General features: G+C 42.4%; 1 protein-coding gene across 4 annotated transcripts in view; it reads right to left on the reverse strand.

Moving 5' to 3' along the window:
• Positions 1-23,508, reverse strand: part of DPF3 (double PHD fingers 3) — a 220,091-nt gene that overhangs the window by 44,246 nt on the left and 152,337 nt on the right. For 3 of the 4 annotated variants that reach the window (XR_012668954.1, XR_012668955.1, XR_012668953.1), the window contains exons 7-9: positions 19,411-19,548; positions 7,822-7,950; positions 3,709-5,069 (exon numbers count right to left, since the gene is read on the reverse strand). Coding sequence is in view for 1 of the 4 variants with exons in the window: in XM_075129660.1 (XP_074985761.1) it covers positions 7,822-7,950; positions 19,411-19,548 (267 nt within the window). In the remaining 3 variants the exon portion in view is untranslated. The remainder of the gene's footprint in view (positions 1-3,708; positions 5,070-7,821; positions 7,951-19,410; positions 19,549-23,508) is intronic. The other variant, XM_075129660.1, reaches the window with a different exon arrangement.

Raw genomic sequence — 23,508 nt, forward strand, 5'->3', positions numbered from 1 at the left:
GACCCAGGCTGGGGAGTTCGCTCCAAAATGTTGTGTAGACATACCCTGAGGTTGTAGAGTGCAACATTTCCCTTGGGGCTTAAGAAATTATTTCCTCCCCCACCCCCAATTTATGACCTGGAATTCAAGTCCAGAAACTCTCTTTATGCCTTCTTGGCTTGGTCAGTGGCTTGTTTTTCTTGGGATACATGACTAGGACTGTGCAACTCCCCCACGCCTACTGAGAAGTCCATGGTGCTGGTGGTGTCAGGGACCTCCTTTTTCCTCTAGCTAATCACAGCTCCTCTCACATATTCTCTACCTTCAAAACTGAATGTGATCCGACTCTCCTCTCCCCACTCCTACAAGAGTATCAATTAGCACCCCTGTGGACTTGCTTATGCTTTCATCTCTGACCTCTATGGCCAACTCTCTTCCCCTATTCTCAATCCCATGCCTCAATGCCATTCAACACTCCTGGGTGTATTTAACTTCTATTCCAATGATCACTTCCATAGTCGCAATTATGGTCACTCTCCCAGCCTTGTTTTCACAAGGCACTCTTTCCTCTCCCACCACTACATTTTCGTTTCCTGTCTGTTATCACACCTTTTGTTCAGCATCACTGTCTGTGACATTCAATCTCCAGCGATCTCTCAGATTCCTCTACTGCTCTCAACTCTCTCCTCCCTTCCTTGTCTGCCCTGTACTCTGCATATTGACTCCATGACCACAGCCTTCAACTCCAGCTTCTCCTTCATGCTCCACTCCTACACTACACTCCCACACTGCTCAGCCTGTCCTATTAAACCCTGAGCTGCAGCTCTCTCCTCGCCTTTGTTATCTTACCATAGTGAGCACATCTGAAGAAGTCCCATGGACTACAGTGCTCTCCTCCACAATACATTTATCCTTTCTTCCTTCGTCTGTCAGGGCCAGATCAACCCAAGGAGTGGGTGTAAACACACACACACACACACACACACACACACAAAATATAGCTACTGGGGATTTTGTACACTACTGAAAATAAATGTTAGCTGGCATATTTTTATGCAAGTGCACTCTTACTGAGAGTCTTGCCCCTGCTCTGCTGCCATTAAGGTTGGCACCTAGTGGCTATGGGCACAAATTGACATATATGGTCATCAGAACTTTATTCATGAAAGTAAGCCATTATTTAATGCATTATTAATATTTGATTATCATTTGTATTCCAGAAGGGCCTGTAATGTGCTAGGCCCTGCTCACACAGACAAAGACAAAATCTCTACCCTGAACAATTTACACTTAGACACTAAAACCCAGACAAACGAACGAAAAAGGACAAAGTTCCAGCATTTCCTTTTCCCTTGTTAACCCATCTTCCACATGACTCCCATGAATCTTTTCTCCTTCAAAATATACTCTACCCTTTTTGGGGATCTCTATTTATTTAAAGGAACACAGTCAAATTTTAAAAAAATCACAATTCTGTCTGAAATTTTTTTGAGGCTAGTATAATTCAAAATAGCCACTATGGCAGTGGTCCCCAAACTGCCTCAGGGGGCACAGAGGAACGTTCAGGGGGGCACGTGGCAGGGCCAGGCTCAGCTCTCACAGTAGGATGGGGAGGGGGTGCCATCCAGCCACACAACTAGCTCTGACCCCAGCCGTAACTCCACTCTGCCCCCTGCTCCACCCCCAGCCCAGATCCAGCCCCAGCTGCTCCTCCCCCCTGCTCCGCCCCCAGGCCAGCTCAGCCTCTAGCCCCAGCTCCTCTGCCATTCCCAGTTCTGCCCCTGCTCCACGTTCAACCTAGGTTCCTCTACTGAGGAAGCCTTGGCTGTGCAGTAATGGGGGGAGCAGGGGTGCAACAAGAAAAGTTTGGCACCATTGCCCTATAGTATGATAACTGTAACAGAAGGAGATAAGAAATAACATTTTCTTCTCTATTTTTTTTTTAGTTTGTTTACTTTGTGCATTTGACAGCACTTTGTGAATAATCAGTTCTACTGCTTCCTTTGTATAGGCAGTGTCCTCTGTTGCTTGTGTGGCCTTTAACACCGCAACAGGAGAGAGAAAAACATGTTTTAAATACAAAGTTACAAATGTGACTGAAAATCCATAAACATTAGCTGGAGTGGACAGGGAGAAGGGCAGGTGTAGTGCGAAAAAGTACTTTAAACTCATTTTTTGAAATATATTAGATTTCAAGTTCATAGCATCCTTTTAAGTCTTCAGAACTACTGGACCAGATTCTGCTCTCAGCTACATTGACACAAATCCAAAGGAACTCCACTGACTTTATTGGTATTACTCTGGATTCACATTAGGGTCAGTAAGAAAATAATGTGGCCTATGTGTCTATTCAACTGTGGACTCCATTCCATGCTATCCTCCACCCTGACTTCCATTCCTTCAGTCTTCACATTATAATGTCTGATTCTTATATATATATATGAATAAAATAACAGATAGATAAGCAAAACAATGACTACAAGGCTATTATTCTTTCAGGGATTTGAGATAATCAGACAGCTCTGTTCTTGCGGCTCGCCATCAGAAGCAAGATAGAATTTAAGCTTTTAATAAACACAGAAGAGCTTCACAAACTGCAGACTGTAGAAACAAAATATTAGAAATCTATTCCATGTATTTGTTCAAACAAAACAATGATTGTGGAAAGAGTGAATGTTAAAGTTCATGTTTCATTGACATGGTTAAGTCAAAATACCATTGATCTGACATTTGATCGATTATAATATGACTTGACACAGCAGTGGGAACATAGCCCAGTAGAATAACAACAGGAAAAGATTACTAACATGGGGATGCCTTAAAGGAGACTTTCTTTGGGTCACACATGCATTAATATATACTATATATAAAAATACAGATTTATTTTGGAATTTTATGCAGCATTATTTTCTACAAAAAGGGCAGATTCTTAATGGAATCCAGAAGTCAATGGCATCACTCCGGATTTACATCTGCATATCTGATGGCAGATTCTGGCCATTAGTTATTTCATTTCTGATGTCAACTATAAAGATGCACAGAAGCATCACACCCAGATGTCTAATAATAAAATAAGGATTAGAGTTTATTTTAACACTAGATTGTGGCAAAAAGACTGAAGGAGCCATAAAATACCTGTTACAAACTGTGCTATGCTGCCCCAGCAAAAGAAAGAGAGTAATGGAAATAACCAGCCCTTTTTGGACATGATTTACTCAAGAACTAAAAGAATGTACACCCAAAGTCTACAGTGCATGGATGTGTTTCTATCATGAGTTCTGGTAACATGAATACACCACTCAAGCTTCCTTCTTGGGGTGAAACTCTGGCTCCACTGAAGACAATGGAAATGCTGTCATTGACTTCAGTGGGGTCAGGATCTCACCTTTATGGTTTATGTTGGCACTATAAAATGCCAAAAATATATCCTTACCCCTAATCCTGCAGTCCTTACAATGAGAGCATTGCTTGCATTAGGACTGCAGGGTGGAACCTACACACTTAATGTCTGGGTATGCTTTATTCCTGGTTATACGTATTGAGCCAAAGCTTGCTCGGACAAAACTCCCATTGAATTAATAGGGAACAGGGCCTGGCCTGCTGTACATAACACAATCACACAGTTTACTTTAAAGGACTTACTGCTATAATAAAACAGTAAATAGTTTGTTGAAAATCCATAGCACAGAGGGTTCACAGTGGCTGAAAAACATTTCTGTTGGGACATACCTTTGAAATCTGCCAAATGGCTCCTTGGTCCTGGGACAGCCGCTGGGAGGGAATCACTCTCTTCTCCATTGCCCTCAGGACTTTAGTGAGTATTGCTTTGGTTTATTTCAAGAGAAGCTATTGAAAAACAACACAAAGTGCCTCACAAGACACTACAGACAGAGAAAAATCTGGGCAACAAAATGTGTGTGTGAATTTTTAAAAAAAAAAAAGAAAGAAAAATTTAGGTGAGGTATTTTTCCTTTTAATTTCTTCCATGATTCATTCCTCCAGCTGTTTTGTCTTTGCAGAGCCTGTGACTTGCCATTTATATTCCATCCCTGTGCTTGGAAATTGCTCTCCATGAGGTGAAAGGTGAAGAAGAGAAAAAAAGAAAAAGAAAAAAAGCCGCACGGAGTGAGGAGGAGATGAAAAGGTGGGGGCGGGGAGGAGGAGATCTCTTACGAGTGCAGAGGTGTCCAGAGGAATAATGGAAATGTGTTCCTCAGTGTCATGGTCTTCAGAACTGCTTGCGTTTTCAAGCTGCTAAAGGTGAGTGGTACAGGAGTACGCGAGGGGGAGTCACAAATTCCACGCGCTACAGTAAGTGCAAAATCTCACATTGCAGAAGTCATCAAACCAAGGGCTTCATTGTCATCTCAAACAATCCACCCCACAGTGGTTTTTCTAGAAACAGTTCTAGTATCAAGTAGACGTCCATTGCTTTTTTGTTTTTTGTAATTTTTTATTTAAAAAGTCTTTTTTCTAATAATATATAGAATATATAAATAATAATAATAATAATAATAATTAAAAAAAATTATTTGGGTTGGGTTTCTGCTCTCCAACCCATTTGTATTTTTGTGGTTTGCTGATATATATTAAAAGACGAGAAAATCAACTCTGCTCATTATTAAAAAAAATACTAAATCCACATTTCAGGTTTCCAGAGAGAAAGAGGGGGGAGGAGAAAGGAAACAAATTAAAATGAAAAATAAAAAGTGAATCAAAACTTTCTGTCTCTTTGAAGTAGTTGTCTAGGTTTTATAAGTTTGTGCTTTCAGTGTACACACCCAAAGGGGAAAAAAGGGATCTAAAATTGAAAAAAAAAAAGTAGTAATAATAATCATAGTAGTAAAAAGGATAGAAAATCGCTCAAAGAGTTTCTGTGTCTGTTTAGTTATTTTAGCAGCCACCCTTTTTATTTGTGGAGGGAGAGCTGCTACCATGGCCGCCTCCTCGGCTCAAGAGAGGCTCTTCCGCATCATCCTCATCAAAGCCGTGAAAGGTCGAGGTGTCGCTTTCCGATGTGGAACCGAACAAGTCCTCCGTAGTGCGTGCTGGCGCTGCTTCCTCCTTCCTGCCTTCTCTTCCCAAATGAGCTGACATGTATGATGAATATATCAGCACATGGGTTAAGCAACAGGCATCATCATTATTTTTTAAATCATCATAATTATCAAACAATGCAGACTATCAACCTGGTAGGTGTGTGTGTCCACAAATCAACAACAACATAGGACAGTAGAATAGCAGTAAGAAAAGGTAAAAAGGGGTTGGTTTTTCTAAAAACCTACAATAACACAGATGCCCGTAGGTATGGCAGCGAAAAGGTTAATGTTGTTTTCCTCTCTTCAAGAGACATTAAAACTATTCTCTCTTGATTACTTTGATCAGTTTTAAAAGATTTTTAGACCACATAAATAATTAGAAGCTGTTAGATTTAAGCACAATGATTGTCCTTCAGATTGGCATCAACTGTCATGAATTTACTGCTGTAGAATAACAACTTACTAGGTATTTCATCAGTATTGCAATGGGATAGGTTTTTAAAAAATTCTCATCCCTATCTCTTCCTGTCCCTGCCCTAAAGTAGCTCCTTTGAAGACAAAGTGAAAAACATTTTAAAGACTAAATATTCATTAAATTAATATATTCCATGTTAGAAATTCTGTGGAGTCTCTTGTGAAAAACAAAAATGAATCTACACCATCTAGCCACTAAAAATGCCAGAATAAAGAATGATCTGCTTTGGGGGACACTTGAAAGTTTAGGAAGTCTTTCAGTCCATTTTTTCCATATAGGGTAAGAAATACTCAGCATAGACATCAGGAGCAACAAACAACAACAAGAAAGCTTTAAAAAGAGAAGTTAAATACTGAAATCTGTAAAACTGAACTTTTTTCTGAATCAAATGTGATATGTAATTTGCAGTACAGATGTCAGAATCCCACTTCAAGAAATGCAGGAGAAAATATGGCCCTTGAGCCCTAGGAAAATGAAAGCCTCATGTTTGGTAGGGCCGGGAGGTTTGTGGTGCTATTCAGAAGCACTAACTAACATGATGATACACCAATTGCTTGGTCCCTTAAGCTGAAGGAAGCAGCTCTGTTGCAATTATACTGTATTTCCTAAGAAACAGATTTAGAATCAAATCCTGTACCCCAAAAGGAAATGAATATAATAAAAGAATCGGTAAGTAAAATAATCACTTCATAGGGATGTGATTTGACTGACTGAATACTGGGAGGAAACAAAAGAATGCACATGGCCTCTCCTCCGTTTGTCTTTCATCACCAAGAAAAGTAAAGACGGCAGCCACCAGTCATTAATATTATAGCTTAAAAAAATCTATGTATAGTTGCACTTTAGGCATTCTCATCATACATCTATCACACAGATGGAGAACCCTTGTAAATGACTCAGGTGGATGAGAATTTGTTAAAAGTGTTTAATGGAATTGTTCTGGGGGGCTTGTCCACAGATAGGATACAACAGCTACATGGGGCCTGATAATCTACTTTGCAATACAACAAGGACACCAACAAACTAGTGTATCTCAGTCATGTTCTGAAGTTAAATATGAAATTACAGTAACAAATAGCTACGTGACAGAACATTTGGATCCCTGTCATTGTGCAAGATTGGGGTAACACTGAAATGAGTGAGGCTAGGAAATAACACCCAAGGTAAAAGGGGAAAACGGGAGTCATTTTCCAGTATGGCAGTGTAGACAGTGTAAGCTTCTTCTCCTTTATTATGAAGCAAACACAAAAAGACTTATGTTAGTGTCTGCAGAGCACTTGTAGCAAAGCCCCTTAGAAGACCAAGGGTTGCCACTGGTCCAGCGATAAGTAATTGTTTTCAACTCAGGATATCTTCAAAGGTCAGAACAACTGTAGAGGACATTTGCCATCTAGGGCCCAGTCCTGCTCCCTTTGAATTTGATAGGAATTTTGATATTAATTTCAATGGGAGCATGAGCAGACTGTTATTTCAGTCCCAGAACACTCTGCATTATATATCAGCAATTATACAACACACACTTTCCAGTGAATAAAGAGCAGAAGTAGCAGCAATTCTAAAGGTTTCAAATTTCAAAGGTTTTTTTTGTTTTCAGATTTATAATCCATGGCCTTTCTCCCCCCTTTCCAAAAAATCACAACAATTGGGAAATTTGAATTGGAGATGGAATATGCTGTTGTTAGAGACCCCATTCCCTTCCATAGCCAAAAATAACAGCTCAGCTGGGACAAAAACAAAAAAGAAAAAACAACCAACAACCCAGAAATAAAGACAGCTCAGGATGGGGAAAGATGCAACTTCCTAAATTTAAAAAGAGACACAGGAAGAAAACAGATAAATAAAAACTCTTTAAACAGAATTAATGATAGTCATCTTGTAAGAGAATAATTCTTGACAGCTACTGCCATTCCTACCCTGTAATTTCCCCCCTCTTTCTTTTTTGGATGAAGAAATGCATGAAATGTGTAATCAATGGAAATGCTCATCATGCAACTTTCATAAATCTTGAAAGTAATTTACATTTGTAATTATGGGATTTGAAGACAGAGCCCATCCTTTAACATTGTCATAGGATTTTCTCTCTCCATTTAAATAAGAACAAGTATGAGTACTTATGTTCATGGCAGCCAATAAATACAATATAGCATTATATAGATAGATACATAGATTATATCATAATTGTCTTGTTAGCCCATTAGCAGAACAGAAACTTTGACAACCATCCTTCCCCACAAACAATAAGCAAACTACCCCAAAACATCAGAAAGAGCAAAAAGGGAATCACGCTAAATTGTTCATCTTAGAAAGTTGCAAGGAGGAGTCACCTACCCGAGCGTCCACAGTCTGAGCATGACACAAGCTCCTCTGGACAGCCACTTTTTTTGTTCATACTGGAGCCTCCAAGGCAGAAGTCACAGTAGTTGTTGGGAATGATAGCCCCGTCTGGTCCTTTTTGGGCTGCAGGCAGGTTAGAAATCATTTTTACTTAAAGAGCACACACATTTCTCCCTTCTCCTCTTCTCTGTCATGTTAATTTGATGACTTTGGTGACAATAGCCTTCCCCAAATATTTTCAGTTAGGGTGACAAGCGAATTGTACAAAACATTTTCATTTTAAGTACATTACATACCAAGGCACAGAGCTCTGAGGCTCTTCTGAACATCCTGTTCAAATGGGCATTGCTGGTGTGCGATGTCCTGCTCTCCCTTAACAGGTGGAGAGGTTGTGTTGATACTGAGCAATCCAAAGTGTTTTACTTTTTTTTTCTTTTAAAGAAACACTGTCAGCTTAAACATTCTATTTTTTACTCTAAAATTTTTTACCTACACTTATTTGATTTTTATAAATAACTCTTAGGATTTCTATAACAGAAAGAAATTAGAGGGGGAAAAGCATTCTCTCTTTCCTTAGCTTGTGTACTTTGTGCCTTTCGCAGCACTTTCCATACAGTAAATGTCACCTTTTCCTCATATAATCAGTTAGACCCTGATCCTGCACTGGAATCTGCTAGCAATCACTGTGTCCATACAGAATCCCAAATAAATGGGGTACCTCTGCTAATGGACCCACAGGCAAAATCAGAGCCTTAGCCAGTATTCTCTGCCATTTTTCTTTTGCACAGCAACCAGGGAAGAGAAACAAAACAGAAAAAAATTGTAAATCCACAAAACACCAAACTCACACCAGGATTCCCAAAAGTTTCATGAACTGTTGACTGAACAGGTTTGTTCAGGTCATATTCACGGGTCTGTATCTAAATCAGGTGCAGTTTGTCATTTCAATTAAATGTGATGGTGTTTTCAACAGAGGCTTTGTCTACATACAGATTTATACCTACTTACCTAAATCAATACAAGACATTTTAAAAATGGTTTAAGGGTTTCCACATAAGGGTTTGCATCAGTTTAACTAAATCAGATTAAAAGAACACCTTTCATCAAACCACTGAGTTTTTGTGCGGAAAAGACCTAGGCTCCACCGAACACATGTGGTTTAAAACCAAAAGAAAAGGATCTCAGAAATCCTGGCAAATTAACCTTCAAATTCCACAGGGCTCCAGTTCAAAACACATTTTTTAAAACGCTGGGTTTGGCTAAACAGGTTCGTGTTTTTCTTAAAGCCCGAGCTCATGGGGGCAATCAACTTGGTTAGTTTTAAGAGAGAATTGGACAAATGTATGAGTGCAATTGAATTATGGGGTTGCTTGTGATGGTAGGGGGCAGGACTCAGTAGCCGGGGGCTCACTGCCAGTTTACGTCTTATTTTCCTAAAGCTCATGCTTCAGGATTTCAACTGTCCACTGACAGAGGTCAGGAAGGGATTCCCCCCCCAGTGTATGCTGGGAGGTGTTTTTATCTCCTTTCTGTGAAGCATCATGGATTGCCATGGCTGGAGATGGGCCACCGAGGGGATGGGCCAGAGGTCTGAGATGGCACTAAGTATTCTCTCTCAGGTACTTGGCTGGCTGGTTCTATGCTCAGGGTCTAACTGAATGCCATATGTGGCATTGGGAGGGAATTTCCCCCAGGTCGGACTGTCAGTGACCTTGGAGAGTTTCCCCTTTCTCTGCTGCATGCGGGTGCAGGTCACTTGCTGGGATAATCTGGGTATATCTCATTTAATCATTTCCCTGTCATTACGGGGGCCTCTAGCACTGGTGCACCTCGGTCCTGCCTATTCTCTCATTGTGGCACATAACAGCCTAGTCTGCTGTGGGTTTCATTTACTTTTGTCTCATGTCCATTGTTGGGTTTAGTGTGTGGGTGCTGGGTGGTGTTGGAGGCCCGTGATATACAGAAAGTCAGACTACATGATCCAGACTACATGATCTAGAGATCCCTTCTGGGCTTAAACTCTGTGACTCCTGGAGTCATATGAATATCTGAGCTTTTATTTAAAAAAAAAAAAAAAAAGCTTCTAGTCCTCATCGTTACAGAGAATTTTTGTCCCTGTTATGCATTTCAAAATTAGAAATGTTTCAGCTGTACTTGAAAACATGAACCCCAGGGGCTCATGAACCAGAAAGCAAATAAAAAGAACTCTATATTTACTTTTTAAATTTCACAGATTTTATGCCAATCTCAATTTTTGGGGCCTGACTCATGATTTTTAAATGTGTGGGGTTGGCAACACTGCAAAGAAGACGCCTAATTCTCCATTGCTTTGCACCATCTTGTAGTCCTTTATATCTGTGCAACTTGAATGCAAATTGTGTGTAAAATCCTACCATGCAATGAGTGGAGAATTCTCATTCAGTAACGTTTTGCACGCACTTTGCACAATGGCCACACAAGTTGCAAGGTAATGGAGAATCAGGACGGAGGCGTTTGTTTTAGGTTGGGGTTTTTGGTGTTTGCTACTTTAAATGAATACAGCAAATTGCTTATAATTAGATGGATGCCATTAAAAAGGGATTTTTTTTACCCTCTTTACTCCTGCTCTATCCACCCCCTTCCTATCCTTTTTCTTTCCATTTATCTTATCCTCTCCTAAGTTAACGCACCCCACATAAACATAGGCAATGGGTATAATAGCCAAGGTAAGGCTAAGCCTACCCTGGAACAGCTGCTGCCGACCCGCCACCTGGGCTGCGGTGGCCCTGTCCCAAGCCTCACCGTCTGCTGCTGCCTGCCTGTCGCTGCTCACCATGTCCCTCCTCCTTGGGGTGCAGGGGAGTGAGGAGGGAACACGGTGAGCCAGCGGTGGGCCAGAGGGTCTGGCAGGGGAGTGAAGCGGCTCGCTTGGCCGTGCACTGGGGCTGGCTGGGTGTGGGGAGACCAGCAGTTTGGCCCGGCCCAGTGTGGCTGGGGCCGGCAGCTCTGGAGAGGCCAGTGGCTTGGCCTGGTACTTGGTGGGGCTATGGCCTGTCCAGTCCAGTGGATGGCTTGGCCCAACATGGCCAGCTCGGTGTGGGGGTAAGGGGTGGCTCGACCCGGGGTGGCCGGCTCAGGGGGGACTGACGGCTCGGCCCAGCGCTTGGCAGGGCCAGGACCCATCCTGTCCAGGGGCTGGCTCGGCCCAGCATGGCCAGCTCGGCGGGGCTGGCAACTCAGCCGGGCATGGCTGGGACTGGGCAGGCGCTCAGGGGGGTGGGCCCAGCGTGGCTGAGGTGGGCATGCCACGGGGCTCCTCCAGTCGCCAGGGGGTAGGGTCTCCGGCGTGCGGGGGCAGGGCCTCGGGCGGAAGGGGCGCAGCCAGCAGGTTAGCTTCCCCAAAGTGGGGTTCACCCGCTGCTCATCCACATAAACAAATACTTGTAAATGGAACTAACACGCCATCTGCTGCCATCTCAGAGTTCACTCTGCCTGTGTGTTCTACCCCTTCCCCACCCTGTGTCTGTCTTGTCTATTTACACTGTAAGCTCTTCTGGGCAAGGACCATCTACCACTCAGTGTTTGTACAGTGCCTGGCACAGTGGGGGCCCATTCTCAGTTGGCCTTCCAGCATTCCCATAATAAACAAGGGTAATAATAATCTTCACAGCATGGGGGTTCCCACTATTGCCCTACTTACTTTCAGCTTGATCCAAAGCTCACAAAAATCACTACAGCTCTTCCTATTGAATTCAAAGGGCTTTGAATCAGGCCCTTTGCTTCCACTTGAGGCCAAATATTCCATAATGGATACCTAGGGGAGCATATCCTGAAAGCCCATATTTTGCAACGAAGAAAAAAAACGGATTTTTCTTAGAAAATATTACAAGCTTCTTTGTCTCAGACTTAGGCCCAGATTCCCCCTCCTGTACCTGCTCCCCACCGTTCACATCTACGTCCAACATTTGGCTGCCAGTTCAGTTCAAAGCCAGCCAATAACCCATCCTGTGTATTTCAAGTTTTCCCTTGGAGAACTCGATGATATATAATCTGAACCTATAGGGTAAGTGCCACTGTGCTTCTCTTGCTCTCTTTGCCCCCCTACTGCTGACAGATCTCATCCCTCTGGAGGGCTGACATGTTTCCATAGCAACCAGAATCCTAGCTCCGGTTGCCTCTGGTCTTGCCACCTGTTATTACTTCATCTCTCAAGTGTAAGGAATTGTAGCATGTCCCCTTATTTTGCTGCTCAAAATGCATCTACAGAGAATAGATGGACTCAAGAAACAAGAAATTAAAATAAAAAAATACATCAATGGGAGTTTGGGGGAGCAGCTGCTAGAAGATACACCTCAGGAAAAGCCACCCTCTAACAGAGCAAGAGATGGATTCCCAGCTGGAGATGCACCCACTTCCACCTGGCTTATTCCCAGTTTTTAATGAGAAATGGAGAAATTCATGGGGGTGGGTTGCAAAGGGAATGAATGGCTCATTGCACAGACGTGCCAATTTTTTAGTGTAGGGCAGAGCTCTGGATTAGAATAACACAAGGTAGATGGCATAATCTGTGGGTGTAGTGAAGGACAGGCCAAGTAGAGCTCAAATAAGTTTAGTTCACTTCACCCACCTTCCGTGTCTCTCTCTCACACACACACACACTTATGTATTGCTCTCTCCTATAAACTATTCTTACAACTTTTTCATTAAAATTCATGGGAGGAAAAATGCAAGTCAAACTAAATGAGAGGAAATGGCCAGATTCTTTGCCATGCAAGCCTGAGAAGCAGGCTGCACCATCCAAAGAGATGTTACAGTCTGCACACATCCAGAACTGGCACCTCCCATAACAGCATTTTGGCCCCTGCTGGAATCAGTCTCGTGATGACGCAAGAAGCTCTGGCCTTCATATGATTTCTAGCACCGCTCTATAGCTGTGATTGGCTGATCTTTCCCAAGAGGTGGGAAAAGCAGTCAAATCAGAGCTTCTGCAGGAGGCCAGTAGGGTTCTCCCATCCTCCCCTTATGAGCCAAGAGGAGTTTTTGGGTAGGACAGGGAGCAGCTGATGCCATTTTCATAGGAACGGCTATGGGGCTGCGGACCATAATTAATTGATGGGCTGTGGGTGGGCAGGTGAGAGGCTGGGAGGACACATTAATTAATTGGATTTTTTGGGTTTGGGGAGAAAGTGTTAGCTCTCTGAGATGTCAGGCAGCACTTTATACAAATTTGAGCAATTTGATCTCAGCTGAATCTTCTAGTAAGAGCTCCTGCAGCAGGGGGCCAAAATCGTGTGATTCACTGTAAATCTGTAAGAGCTGGCAACATGATAATTGTCCAGCACACACTGGAGATGACCAGGGGGAGTTTAAAAATGAGAAGACAGACCAAAAACCCATTATATTAAACTCTCCTGGTTTCTGGGCCAATCTCAGGATTGGGAGGGATCTGATGTATGAGTTTTGAACTTTTGGGGTTGGCAATACAGCACTCCCATCCTAACCGGAAACTTAGGGAGGGATTGCATTACCTGAGGCACAATCCATCCTGGAGTTCACACTGGGTCAGTGCAGCTCTGCACTCATCCAAAATGGGCTAGTACATTATGGGCACACATTGGTCCCTCCAATATGTAGAGCACTTTGAGGATGTAAATTGCACCCACGAGGCATGTGTGAACTCATGTTAACTAATTTCAAGCCCAGTCAAACACTGGAGGCTTTCTTGGGTTTGTATTCTGCTTTGGAGAAAGGAGTCAAGAGGTGAGAGAGAAAAATTATAATAAAAAAATATAAATATGTGAATTACACAATACAGAGGGCCCAAACCTGAGCCAGCCTTGGTTTTTTTTGAGGGAGGAAGTGGTCGTGGTGCAGCATATGATTTTCAAAGGCCAATTACTCAGTCAAATCAGAATCAATTTCCTCCAAAACACTTCAGAGTGCTTCTCCTCATTAAAAAGAAGAGGAGTACTTGTGGCACCTTAGAGACTAACCAATTTATTTGAGCATAAGCTTTCGTGAGCTACAGCTCACTTCATCAGATGCATACTGTGGAAAATACAGAAGATGTTTTTATACACACAGACCATGAAAAAATGGGTGTTTATCACTACATCAGCCACACTATCAGAGGCTTGTTCACCTGCACATCTACCAATGTGATATATGCCATCATGTGCCAGCAATGCCCCTCTGCCATGTACATTGGGCAAACTGGACAATCTCTACGTAAAAGAATAAATGGACACAAATCAGATGTCAAGAATTATAACATTCATAAATCAGTCGGAGAACACTTCAATCTCTCTGGTCACTCGATTTCGGATCTCAAAGTGACTATCCTTCAACAAAAAAACTTCGAAAACAGACTCCAACGAGAGACTGCTGAATTGGAATTAATTTGCAAATTGGATACAATTAACTTAGGCTTGAATAGAGCTTGGAATGGTTGATTCATTATAAAAAGTAACCTATTTCCCCTTGTTTATTCCTTCCCCCCACCCCCCACTGTTCCTCAGACGTTCTTGTTAAACCCTGGATTTGTGCTGGAAATGACCCACCTTGATTATCATACACATTGTAAGGAGAGTGATCACTTTAGATAAGCTATTACCAACAGGAGAGTGGGGTGGGGGGGGGGGGGGAGAAAGAAAACCTGGATTTGTGCTAGAAATGGCCCACCTTGATTATCATACACATTGTAAGGAGAGTGATCACTTTAGATAAGCTATTACCAGCAGGAGAGTGGGGTGGGGGGAGAGAAAACCTTTTGTAGTGATAAACACCCATTTTTTCATGGTCTGTGTGTATAAAAACATCTTCTGTATTTTCCACAGTATGCATCCGATGAAGTGAGCTGTAGCTCACGAAAGCTTATGCTCAAATAAATTGGTTAGTCTCTAAGGTGCCACAAGTACTCCTTTTCTTTTTGCGAATACAGACTAACATGGCTGTTACTCTGAAACTTCTCCTCATTGAAAGCTACTTTCCTGCCAAAATTTCTGCACCCAGCCATTTAAGGTCTCAAGAAGATTTTGTACGATGGGGAAATGTATGTTTTCACCCTCCCCACATTCATAATGAGTGAACAGGGTTTCCTCAAACTTCCCCACAACATTCAGGCATAGAAAATGTCAGCCCAAAAGGTAAATGTTAGGGAAAATTACGATTAACTAAAAACAGAGGGTACAAATGGAACCTGTTATGCACCCTTAATGACAGGCTGTTATAGCAGCCACTTCTGCTATAATTCTGATGGCACCCTCAAATTTCATTTTAAAATGACATTTACATTCATTCCTTTATAAAAACCAACAAAGGAAAAGAAAGAAAAATGGAATAAACTAATGAGATATCTAATCAGGGCATATGCAGCTCTTCACTGAAAAGGCACCTGCTGTAGGATTTCCTGTAGGAAGGTGGGTGTTGGAGCATTCCTGCATTCAAATGTAGCTCCTATCACCTCCCCAGTGAGAAACAGTGCTAAGGCAGAGAAAGGGAGGCCTGATGTAGCTTTTCAGATTGATGCTGCTTGTGGAGAGGAACAAACAGTTCATCTCCAACTGAGGGGCTGGCTCTTGTCATTTATTCATCTCCAGCCCCCTGCCTGGATGGAAATAAAAATGTTTCAAAGAAGGCTGTGTGGGGGAGCTGGAGGACAGCTTGGAAGCACAGTGAGGTTAGTGCATTCATTTTTTATCTTTGAAGCCTAGGTATCTAATTATGCTTAGAATATACAAATGCCGTTGACTGATCTCTCAACTAGAGATTTGTCCACATCACAAGATCTGCCAAAGAAATGGGCAAAATTGGAAGATGCCCTGAACTGGTACAGCAGTTGGTCTGACAAGTCAAATCTGCATATTAGCAGAGCTGTGTGAGTGCTCTGGACTGCAGCAGCATTAGCAGAGTGTATGGCAAGTCCAGACTGGTATTGGAAGAGGTGTCCAGGTGCCTGAAGTCTGAACAGCATCTGTTCACACTATGACTGACTTTAGACACTGCTATGAGACCCTAATTTTTTGGAACACTACAAGTTATCCTAACGTTTAAGTTTTAAAAAGCAAAGTGCCACTCAGATGATTCACTCCCATTTAAAAGGAGAAGATGTGCTCCTTACAGACAGGCACACACCTTCCTGTTCCTTTAGCAATGAAATTAGTTTTATAATACCACATTCATTGACACATATATTTAAATAGACAGATATCAAGTTAATAAAAATCCCACTTTAGAAACCTTTCAGAATCTGCAGGCGGCAGCTACCCCAGTTCATCCTATAACATTAGGATGAGATGTACATATATTGCAACATGTGTTCAGTGGCAGATTCATGGACTCACCCTGGGCTCAAAGCTCACATGCCGCCAATGCCGAATATTGAAGGATGAAGACAGCAGAAGAGCAGGTTTGACATGATGTGGAACTATTTTGTTCTATTGTCAGGGTTCAGGTTTGCCTGGTTTTTAAACAGTTTTCTATAACTTCTTTTTCATGATTTCAAATGCAGCTGACAAGTATTTGCAACATTAGATAACAAGTCTGTATGGGACTAAGGCAAGTTTGGGTCTTGAAGGAGGGACATCCCCCTATATCAAGAGAGTGAGCTGAGATATAGAAGTAAATCACCTAACGCCACATGGTCACAGCCTGTATTAAAAAGCATAGGCTGCCTTGTTTTAGGGGAAAATAGGAGGTCAGAGAAGGTGATCTGGGAAAGGCTGAACTATATGTCAGTGAGGCAGACAACAAAACCCACGCAACAGTGATAAGGAGAGTGAGAGATTCAGAGGAAACGGAACATCCCACCTGGGTTGGTGGTTGTTCTGTGATACAGACCCATCAGAAGCCAGTCAGTTTAAATTAGGCTGTTCCTATATTAATCTTTTTTTCAGTCCCTGGAGTATATATGTAGCCATCCAAGATGGCCTGCGGGTAATTGAGGGTGTGGGTACAGAGAAGCGTTGCGAGAGAGATGAGAGACCATCAACTGTTGAGCTGGCACCAGTCAGAGGATCAATAACTGACTCTGGCAGAGGCTCTGCTCCAGAGAAGTTCCTTCTGTGTCAGCAGGGCAGTTGTTACTGCAGGTACTGCTGCAAGCAGTGACTGCACAGGAGACATGGGAGTGGTAGAGAGAATAAAATGGCAAGAAGTTCATACTGGAGCAGTCTGCCAGAACCTCGCTGCCACAGACCCCACTGCCCACAGCACTGCAAATTCCAAATGGCTGCTTTGGATTTGCTTTGCCTTTTCTAAATTAGGCTGCATGTATTTCTCTGCCACACTGCTAAGGATATAATCAGTGCCTGCTGTTTACTGTATTTCTGGCCCTTCTCTTCCATAGATTGCAGATTAGCTGTTTGGATTAACATCCCCTCCTCCCCCCACAAGCCCACACGGAAAGGATATTTGAAGCCCAGACCCTGTGACACAGCAGACCTGTCAAATCTAATTCATAACACATGCCCAGCAGTACTTAGGGGAAAGGAAGGATCTGATGCTCTGGCTCCCCACCTTCCCCATGTACAAAGGGGCCGTTTAATGACTGTATATTAGCAACATGGACAATTAGCATTCACATGGAAGATGGATGGCAGCATAAATTAAATACTGCCAAATGAAAGAGGGAATATGCAAGAGCTGATCTCCAGGCTGTAAACCAACAAACAGAAAAAGGGAATAAACAGCCAGTCCAGAGAGTTGCCTCCCAGCGTACTGTGACTCCCCCCAGCAGAAATCTCCTGGCACTTTTACATGGTTTCTGTCCCCACCCTCAGTGGCCACTGATTCTTGAGCAGAGAGAACATTCCACTCAAGGATCTGGATCTCAGAGTGATTTACAAATGCAAAGGGGATGCCTGTGGCATTAAGCTACACTCTGTGTTGGGAGCTGCACACCAGCTGCCTCTCCCGGAGGCATTGCACCTGCCTCATGCAAAATGCCTGCAGGAGCCCGGGAGACACACAAGTCTGAGCAGCCCCTGCTGCACTCTTTTTCAGAGAGCAGAGTGCACTCTCCTCCACAATGGCCCAGGTTTGCTGGCTGGTGAGGAATGAAGGAGGTATATCATTCCATCCTTCCCAGCTCCTTTTGTGGAGTTTGGTACCACTCATAGTGCTAACATCTCCCTGAACCTCAGAACCGCAAGAACTGGGCCTGCCTCTGGCCCCTGTGCCAGGCTGAATGGTGGGGGACAGTGCCCTTCCCTGTTTGCTTATCTGTGCAGGGCTAAGATCAACACTAATTAATTAAGCCTCAAAAGCCTCATCAGGTAGATAAGTATTGTAGACCCTATTTCAGACACAGAAAACTAATCTAGAGACAGCATACAAAATAAAGAAACAAAATCCCCTCTCTTACAGCTCCCTGTGGGATAATGGCCCGATAGTGATATTCTAAAGCCTGCCAGAACAGTAACTCCATAGAGTAATGGTCAGTTCAAGTTTATCCACAACTCAGCAAGTCAAAACTGCTTCTGGACAAGTCAAAACATCTTACTAAACATGTTAAAAATGAAAAGGTGGAGCAGAAAGGTGATAGAAACCTTAGGATTGCACAGCGGGATCAGACCAACCCAACAATGGTCAGTAGTAGATGCTTTGGAGAAAGGGGAACCCCTCCCCACAACCACATGAGACAATTATGGATTATCCTGCTTAAGGGGGAAATGGCTTCCTAGATCCAAGTTTCTTACTTTATACTTATGTCAGGAAGAAACGGATTTGCCCTGTATTTTATTCTTATAAGCATTTCATTCTGTTGTCAATAAATAATAAACAACAACAATAATTTCTTTGAACTAAAATGGCTTTTCCATCTAAGGACCTGAAAGTATTTTACAAATATCAATGAATTTAACCACATGATCTCTCTGAGTGGGAGGCAATTATTACTTTGCACACAGGGAAACTAAGGCGGAGGAGGGCTAAGTGATACAATTCACTAATAAAATATGAATCTCCTGACTCCCAGTCCTGTGTCTTAAAAAGGTTAAAATGGGCTTTCCTGTGCCAGCAAACACACTATCTTCCCCCTACTTTGGTGCTAGGATTACCAGAGCACAGCCCTTCTGTCCTTTCTTGTGCCATCAGATCTGTGAAGTTAATTTTCTAGTCCTTTGGTTTTTCCAGATTAATATTTAGAAAGTGGTATTTGGGGATGTGGGATCATGGGGCATTTGTTGAGAATTTTATACCATAAAACTGAGAAGGGAATAAAGATCTTTTCTCAAAGAACATAGCAAAGAGGATGCACTGACATGAATTGTGCATTTTCTTGATCTCCACACTAAGCACTAAGAGGCTGTTTGATGACGGGCAGGTGTGGCTCCCTTCCCTCTCCCCTTGTCATTTTCTCCCCACAGGAGCAGTGATGGAAGAGTGATTTGCGGCAGAGTTAATGCTGAGTTTGAACTGAATTCTTGACTAGCTGAGTGCAGCACCAGGGCAGGCTGAAGTTGATTAGCTCCACTAAACATCCAGGTTCCACTCATTCACAAAGAAGCAGAACAATCTTAGAAACTGCTGAAATGCACAGACGAAGGGGGAGGTAACATCCCTGAAAAAAAGATTGAAGGGATGACAAAAGCAAACACTACTCACGTTTGTGGTTCTCGTTTCTGTGGACGGGTGGGGAGCATGTCTCCTGCTCTTGGGCTTCATCCCCCTCTTCGCTGGCTAGGTGAGTGTGAGCATAATGGTAGCTCAGTCCAGGTCTGTTCTTATAACGTTTACCACAGACTGGGAGGGAAAGAAACATGAGGGAAGGGAAAAGAGAATGGAATATCAGTACCTTCAGCAACAGTGAGAATGGCCTTTAATACATCATCCCCCACTAACATCACTGCACATCCTTCTTCTTGTTATCTGAAACTTTGCAAATATAATGCTGATGAAAGATGACAGATTGACAGCCCTGCAAGCTAATGTCCTCTATTTATCCCCAGAACACGTACAGCACACTCAAGCTTCCCTACACTACACCAGCACTGGTCCCTATCCCTGGCCTGGATGGAGCATCTCTGAGTTTGAGAGGGTTGGTCAGTCTCCCTGGCCCATTCAGTCCTTGACCTGTCCACTGAGACTGCCAACAAGGTTGTCTGTCAAACTAAATTAAATGACAATTGTGGTGTTGATGTTTTGTGATATAATGGGCTCTTTACCAATGGGAACCAGAGTGAGACCAAGCAGCATTGTTTCATGATTACTGACCTCGGGGAGAAGGAACCAATATTACTAGCAGCAAGAAAAGAAGAAAAAATCTTTAAAAGCTCTGCTTTCCAGATTTAAATCCAGACACAAAAGTTAGGAATCACCTATTGCTTCTGGTTCAAAGACCATTCAGCATGCTTCTATCCTCTACCCAGTTAAGCCTCACACTGAGCGTTCCAGTAAATAATATAAGAACATAAGTGATCTCTCTCCTGCCATCCATCTCCACCCTCTGACAACCAGAGGCTAGGGACACCATTCCTTACCCATCCTGGCTAACAGCCATTAATGGACTTAACCTCCATGAATTTATCAAGTTCTCTTTTAAACCCTATTATAGTCCTAGCCTTCACAACCTCCTCAGGCAAGCAGTTCCACAGGTTGACTGTGCGCTGTGTGAAGAAGAACTTCCTTTTCTTTGTTTTAAACCTGCTGCCCATTAATTTCATTTGGTGGCCCCTAGTTCTTATATTATGGGAACAAGTAAACAGCTTTTCCTTATTCACTTTCTCCATACCACTCATGATTTTATATACCTCTATCATATCCCCCCCTCCTCCGTCTCCTTTTTTCCAAGCTGAAAAGTCCTAGCCTCTTTCATCTCTCCTCATATGGGACCCGTTCCAAACCCCTAATCATTTTAGTTACCCTTTTCTGAACCTTTTCTAATGCCAGTATATCTTTTTTGAGATGAGGGGACCACATCTGTACGCAGTATTCAAGATGTGGGTGTACCATGGATTTATATAAGGGCAATAAGATATTCTCCATCTTATTCTCTATCCCTTTTTTAATAATTCCTAACATCCCGTTTGCTTTTTTGACTGCCACTGCACATTGCACAGACGTCTTCAGAGAACTATCCAGGATGACTCCAAGATCTTTCTCCTGATTAGTTTTAGCTAAATTAGCCCCCATCGTATTGTATGTATAATTGGGGTTATTTTTTTCCAATGTGCATTACTTTACATTTATCCACATTAAATTTCATTTGCCATTTTGTTGCCCAATCACTTAGTTTTGTGAGATCTTTTTGAAGTTCTTCACAGTCTGCTTTGGTCTTAACTATCTTGAGCAATTTAGTATCATCTGCAAACTTTGCCACCTCACTGTTTACCCCTTTTTCCAGATCATTTATGAATAAGTTGAATAGGATTGGTCCTAGGACTGACCCTTGGGGAACACCACTAGTTACCCCTCTCCATTCTGAAAATTTACCATTTATTCCTATCCTTTGTTCTCTGTCTTTTAACCAGTTCTCAACCCATGAAAGGATCTTCCCTCTTATCCCATGACAACTTAATTTACATAATATCTGTTGTATGATGGAGAATCCTCCATTAAACTTTGCATGTACTTATTTAGTCACCAAGTCAACAGGCCTTAATAACAGACTCAAGCCATTGAGATTCATGAAAGTACTTATGCTCGCATGACACTCTACAATGGGTCAAGCTTTATCACAAGGTTCAGGATAGCTATATATTAAAGTTTTTAATAGGAATTTATTTTTATTTGGGTTATTGCCTGTGAAAATGACAACCCAACCCTTAGCACTTTTCATCTTCAAAGCACTTTATCAAACAACATAATTCTCTTTCAAAGCCATTTTGTGAGCTAAGTCTCATTAGTACAGTTTTACAGATAGGATAACTGAGGCACAGAAGTTACGGGACAGATCCTGCAAAGTCTTACTACCAGACCCAGTACTTACTACTGAGTAGTCCACTCATCCCACACCTTGCACAGTACTGTTTGCAGGACTGAGCCCTAAGTAACAAGCCTAAGCCAGAGAGGCAGTTGGTGTCAGCACTGGGAACAGAACCCAGCAACTCATGGCTCTCCATACAGTTCTTAGGATCAATGCTCCCTTTAAGGTGCTCTGATGCTCCGATTCTGAAAATGCCTCTTAACCGTGTGATTTGTGTGTCTGTAATACACAGTGCAATTTCTAGACAACTTTATTTCACTGTGGCAGGTGGTGGAAAGCAATGCCAAGCGTGGTACTGCAGGCACTCCCTGTACAGTCCACCAGTCGTGGTCACAAGCTTGTCATCATTCTATACACAGCACACTAAAAATAACGAACTCAAACTTTGGCAGTCTGCACCTTTAAATAAACAAACAAAACTCCAAGGCAAATGCCTATCTGCAGTGCTTGAGGGCAAAGCCCTGGTCTGGCCCTCAGCTATCACAAGGAGCTTGCAGCTCCTCTATTCCAGTCTCACTCTGCACTGCCCAGAGAAGAAACAGGCAAGCCTTCTTAACTGGCCTGTTGGCTATTGATTGGTCAGTATATCCTCCTGGCCCTTCTAGGCTCTGGAGGGCTATCTTGTTAGTAACCTGATCTAAGTGGATTTTCATTGAGCAGGGAATGTCAGGGGTCCGATGCCTCCTGATAGACCCTGCACATTCACCTTCCCCACATGCAGGAGTCCAACAATGTTCTAATGCTCAGCAAAAAAGCTCAAAAAGCACTTGTTCATTTATACTCCGGTAATCAGGATTGCACTATTAAAAACTTTTCTGCTACTTCTCACAAAAAGCAGAAGGATGATCCACATTCAGGAGGAGATTATGTGAAATTGCAGACTGTATATTGGTGAAGTAACATTTTAATCTCAACTTGTTCTAACTAATTTGTAAACTCCCTCAGAGAACATACCTGGTCTTAGGTGTTTGTAAAGCATGCTTATCTATGGCATGATATCAATAAGAATAATTGATTCATAATGATAACCATTCTTGTCCTATTTTTCTCCATCCACTATGGTTAAATAACACATGTATAACATTTATGTTATTTCCTTTATTTACACAAAAACAATATATTAAAAAAAAAAAGTTAAAGAAATGCCTTGATATGAGCAGGAAACACACAACTTAGGCAGCAGCAGTGCAAGCTTCCTCCATGCTAGCCAGAAAACATGCTTCAGGAGGGACCATCTCCCAAAGTAAGCGGGGAATTCAGTCTGTATGACACATCCAGCCCTTGCCCTCTTTGCTGAGAGTTCCAACAAGGGGATCAAGTGTGAGGGCCTATTATCCAAGAGACCAGAATTTTTGGTTTTTAATAGGAGGCAGTAAAATGATGATTAGTTTTACACTAAAGAGAGGCCATTAACTTGGGTCAGAGTCCATTAACATAGGTGCAAGTCTCATTAATTTCAGTGGTAATTGTGCCCATGGAACTGAAAGGATTATCAGGCACCAAATGAATAAAACACAGTAGATCTAAGGCATAAGGGTGTGAAAGAAGGATAAAATGTTAACACTGAAATTCCCAGGAGACTGGCTGGGTCAGGGGACTGATAAAGTGATATGGTCTCTCTCACCTCTAGGTCACTAGGTCCAATCCAGCCCTGGTTGGTAATTTCCAAAAGACACTACTATATTATAGCTGCTTGGTGCACACATGAAAGAGTACTGTGTATATTCCTTGCTGGTATTGTTAAATATTATGTTAAGGCAGAGACTCACTTACCATTG

The sequence above is a fragment of the Caretta caretta genome, chromosome 6, assembly GCF_965140235.1.
Source record: "Caretta caretta isolate rCarCar2 chromosome 6, rCarCar1.hap1, whole genome shotgun sequence".
Classification (NCBI taxonomy): domain Eukaryota; kingdom Metazoa; phylum Chordata; order Testudines; family Cheloniidae; genus Caretta; species Caretta caretta.